This window comes from Stegastes partitus, unplaced genomic scaffold, assembly GCF_000690725.1.
Source record: "Stegastes partitus isolate 25-593 unplaced genomic scaffold, Stegastes_partitus-1.0.2 Scaffold432, whole genome shotgun sequence".
NCBI lineage: Eukaryota > Metazoa > Chordata > Actinopteri > Pomacentridae > Stegastes > Stegastes partitus.
The window spans coordinates 286,560-291,232 of NW_007578163.1; the positions used below are offsets into that span (position 1 = coordinate 286,560).

General features: G+C 42.2%; 1 protein-coding gene across 3 annotated transcripts in view; it reads left to right on the plus strand.

Annotated features, from left to right (window-relative positions):
- Positions 1-2,751: 2,751 nt before the first annotated feature.
- Positions 2,752-4,673, plus strand: part of maml1 (mastermind-like transcriptional coactivator 1) — a 19,022-nt gene continuing 17,100 nt past the window's right edge. Inside the window, exons 1-2 of one of the 3 annotated variants that reach the window (XM_008286096.1) lie at positions 2,752-3,222; positions 3,899-4,398. In XM_008286096.1, coding sequence (XP_008284318.1) covers positions 4,057-4,398 — 342 coding nt within the window. In that variant the 5' untranslated portion in view covers positions 2,752-3,222; positions 3,899-4,056. Of the gene's footprint in view, positions 4,399-4,673 lie in introns of all 3 variants that reach the window. The other 2 variants (XM_008286097.1, XM_008286095.1) reach the window with 2 other exon arrangements.

Below are 4,673 nucleotides of genomic sequence, written 5' to 3' on the forward strand. Positions count from 1 at the left end.
TACTTCACTATTTACACTTTTATTGTCTGCATTTCGCTTGAAGAAGCGCAGATTTTTGTTTGTTTTTTCGTGTCCGGTTAAAGAAAACAGTTTGAAATGAATTTTAAAATGCCGTCAGTAGAACATAATGCTTTAGATGAAACGTCACAATTTTAGGCTGAGATTTAGTTAAACTTTCCCAACAACGTCACGTGAAAATGTTCCAGGATTGTCAGAAAGTCCAGATTCTGTTTTGTTAAAAGATGCCTTTCAAACTGGGCAGCAGGTGTTTGAGGTTCAGAGGGTTGATGAGACCTTTAGACCCTCGGAGTCGTCCCTCTTGTGGGGAGTAAAAAAAAAAATTGCACTAGAGGGAAAACCACCTGTTAACCTCACACCTGTCCACCTCTGCCAATCACAGATGACCTCCTTCGCAAAATCTAGTTTTGTCTTGTGTTTTAAATTCGTGTCTGACTAGAGGATCTCCACTCAAGGTGCACGAGGAGCTTCTTGCTCACATTTTCTGGGCTTTTAACCACCTCTCGGGGGCTTCATCGTGCTAAGTTGTGCTAAAAGACCCTCAGATAGCAATCTGCTGATGAAGACCTGGAGCTGTGGCTGAAAGTGCTGGCAAAGAAAAACGTAAGAGGACCTTGAGTTGGATGTCTTCATGTCATGTGCAGTTGGGGTTAGTTAGCGGCTCCCTCCTGTGGCCACTGGTGTCACCAAACTCATCTGAAACCTGAAGGATTCCAGCTTGTGTGTCTGTTCTCACCATAGGTCACGTTACCCAGAAACAGCTGCTGGTTGGTTCTGTTGGTCCTGGTCCTGATTATTTCACGTGTTGGATGGACTCGGGTCACAGACAGCTGACCAGAGTTGGTGTGTGTATGTTTAGAATATATAAAAATCAGTAGATGAATCAAACCGTGTGACATTCAGGAGAAGTTTAATCCAATAATCCATATTAAAACTAAAACTATCATGACTCACATGTTCAATACGTATTTTTATTTTTAACACTTGTTTGAGCTGAAACTATAAATCAATTAGATGAGAGGCAGAAAAATGTATTATTTAACCAAAAAGACCTCAAAACCTCATTTTGAGCGTCTTAATTTTGGGTATTTGCTGTTTTTTGACTTATGTGATAATAAATTAATAATTTTTGCGTTTTTTTTATATGAGTTTTCTTTGCTTTTTTTTTTTTTTTTTGATGTAACAGCCAAACAATTCATTTAACAATGTAGAATATATGATCTGGATTGGCTTGTCCCACCGGAGAGCTCAGCTGTGATTGGCTGATGAGATTTGACAGGATCAGACCTTTATTGAAACTGCTTCCTTGATGTTTGGGTGAAGTCTTGGTTGTTTGCTTCAGCCTGAAGCAGCAGCAGCAGCGTTGCCCTCTTCATCCTCCTCTTCCTCCTACTGTCATCTGATTGGCTCGTCCGGCTGAAGCTGCCTCGCTCACAGACTGTAGACTGAACACTGTATCTGCTGGTGAAACTTCTGTAACTTTTTATTTCTGTGTTTAAACTAACGTCCAGGTGACCGACACAATGAGCTTCAGCTCTGAATGAAATCCTGTGATGACGGAGCCCCGTGTGGGTCTCTGTGTGTTTCTGTGTGTGCGGACACATGGTCAACATTTGTTTTGATGAATTAAAAGAAAAAAGGCCAAATGGAAACAGAGGCTGTGCAGTGTTTTTATTAACCCCTCAAATTACAAACCACACATGTTCTCATCCCCTCATGGACGTGGCTCCTGGAGCTCATGTTTCTGCGCTCTGATGTTGATTCTGGAAGCTCTGTTCTGCATCAGCTGAAGAACAGCCAGGACACTTCTCACACCTGCTGCAAGAAAAGAGGAACATTCCAACTCTGCTCCTTCTCTTCTTATTCATAAATGCTTTTAAATCCTGCTGCCCTTTTTTGGGGGGCCACAAATAGCATTGTTTTCTGTTTTTTTGCGCATATATACAGAATACAGTGTTCACAGTGAAAGTCTCATACAGGCAATCAGGTATAAAAGGTTGAAAAAAACAACAACACACAAATAAGTGCCTTTGAATAATCTTTAATTCAAGTGATAAATTGATATTTTCATATTATTTGAAATCTGTTATATATATATTAGTTGTTTATGATTAATTACAAACTAAAATAATAAGATTTTGGGATACTGTTAAATTAGATTTCTAATCTTAAACATTCTATGTTTTATGTATTTTATTTAGGCTTTTTATTTAGATTTTAATACGTGTTTTTTTTTTTTTCAACCTTTGCGGTCACAAAAATAAAATTTGTATTGTTATGATTTATAATTTGAATAGCTTCATTAAGTTGTTTTATCGTGTTTAATTCTTTATATATTGGAGTCATTATTTAATGGGTTTTTATTTTATGTACTCATCTATTCATTATTTATATTTATTATTATTTTATTTGTTATTATTGATGTACGTACTCATTCAGTTTATTTCATTCTTTACTTCAGCTTCTTTATTTTTTTCTAATTTATTAATTTTATATTTAATCTATTGTTCATTCATTCATTCATTCATCTGTGTAATATTTTGTTGCGTCTCTTTTTTATAGTTTATTTTTCTTTTTTAAATTTTTTGTTACATTTATGTGTATTATGTGTATCCTTGTTTTGCTTGTTTATTTATTTATTTATTTTTAATTCCTCTTCCTAATATTTTTGCAACTTTTTTTAATTGGGCTACTAACAAAACGAGTGGGCTGTACCTGGGCTCTGATTGGGCTTCGTGATTGTCAGTCAAATCTGGCGACAGTGCCCGCTCTTGATTGGCTGTTGGTTCTTGTCAGTCATCCGTGAGGCGGGCACAGAGACATTCCTCCTGTGCTGATGGAAAAAAAGAGAAAGTTTCCAAGATGGCTGCGTAGCCCTGCCTGTTCGCTGGAAAACAATAGAAGCAGCACAGGGGAACAGACTTAGTCCGTTCATACCGACGAAACCACTCTCACACCCCGCATATCCCGACTCGGGTTCGTCCGGGAGGAGGATTATCCGCGGCGGCGACTCGGGAGAAATATAATCAAAGTATAATGATGTATTTAAACGTTTCAGGCTAGCCAACCCTGCTAGCCAGCCGTGCTAACGTTAGCCCGTCTATCCATAACACAGCAGCTAGCGGCTAACGGCTAATAGGAGGCGGAGGATCAGCTGTTTGCTACACAGATGCTGTAGGAAGAGCGGACGGCAACACTCTCACAGTAAGTGCATTTAAAAACTAAATAAGCTTTAAATATATGAGAAGTCTTGTACTGTGTAAAACTGTTGCATTAGGTTAAATATAAAATTTGTTAGCTGCCAATTTTTAGTGACGCTAACAGCTAGCTGCTGCTCGCTAACCGAGCTAACTCATCATACTTGAGCAAAATAAAGTTTCGGACAAGTTGTTGAGCCGTTAGGAGGCTCCCAGCGGAGCCGATAGCACCGGAACGGGGTTCAAATCAGAGGCTGATGCTGCCGAAGTCCCGGATAAACACATTTTAAAGGCAACTCATGGATTTAAAAAAAAAAGAAAAGAAAAGAAAAGAAAATTCGACGTTCCAACTTTGATTTACAGTGGAGGAATGTGCTAACTTCACTTAGCCCGAACATGAGTTGGTCTGATAGCGAAGCTGCTTCACTGAATGAATCTAAATGTAGTGTTAAAGCTTTAAATGGTTTGTTTTAACAGCAGCAGGCTTTGATTTGGTTAAATCTGCGGTTCTGATTTGGGGTTAAACTCCGGCTGATTGCGGCTCCAATAGCTCCGCTTCACACAGCAACTTAAACGAGCTGGTTCACCTGATGAGGCTTACAGCAGATATTTGGCTTTAAGTGAGTAAAATCAGGAGGCTGGATGGTTTTGCACCCAAAAACCTTAATTTTCCTCTCCGGCAGTGAGTGCCGCTGTGACTGAAGGCCATTAGCAAGACAAAGGTCGCCTCCATGGAGCCAGCACAGGAGTCTTTGTAAAGGGCGAGGGGGGGTGAAAAAGAGCCAGATTCAGCATTTTATGGACGAAACCTGAGCCGGGAATTTACTACAAGTCTTTATTGATGATGGCGGATTTTGTTACACCGCGACACAGCGCGGTGATGGAGCGGCTCCGCCGGAGGATCGAGCTCTTCCGGCAGCATCACAACAGCTGCGAGAGCCGCTACGAGAACGCGACGCTGGAGCGGCTGGAGCTGGAGAGGCAGCAGACCTTCGCCCTGCACCAGCGCTGCCTGCAGGCCAAAGCCAAGCGGTCCAACAAGCACCGGCAGCCCCAGCCCAGCGGCGACCAGGCAGGCCAGAGAGTGCCGGGCGGAGGAGGAGGAGGAGGAGGCGGCGGCGTGGAGCACGGGGAGAGCGGCGGGACGGCGGCGGAGCAGAGCCGGAACAGCACGCTGATAGCGGTGAGTGGGCACTGAACACACTGAACACAGGCTGGACGCTAGAGCACAAACACACTGAACACAGGCTGGATGTTAGAGCTCAAACACACTGAACACAGGCTGGATGTTAGAGCTCAAACACACTGAACACAGGCTGGACGCTAGAGCACAAACACACTGAACACAGGCTGGATGTTAGAGCTCAAACACACTGAACACAGGCTGGACGTTAGAGCTCAAACACACTGAACACAGGCTGGACGTTAGAGCACAAACACACTGAACACAGGCTGGAC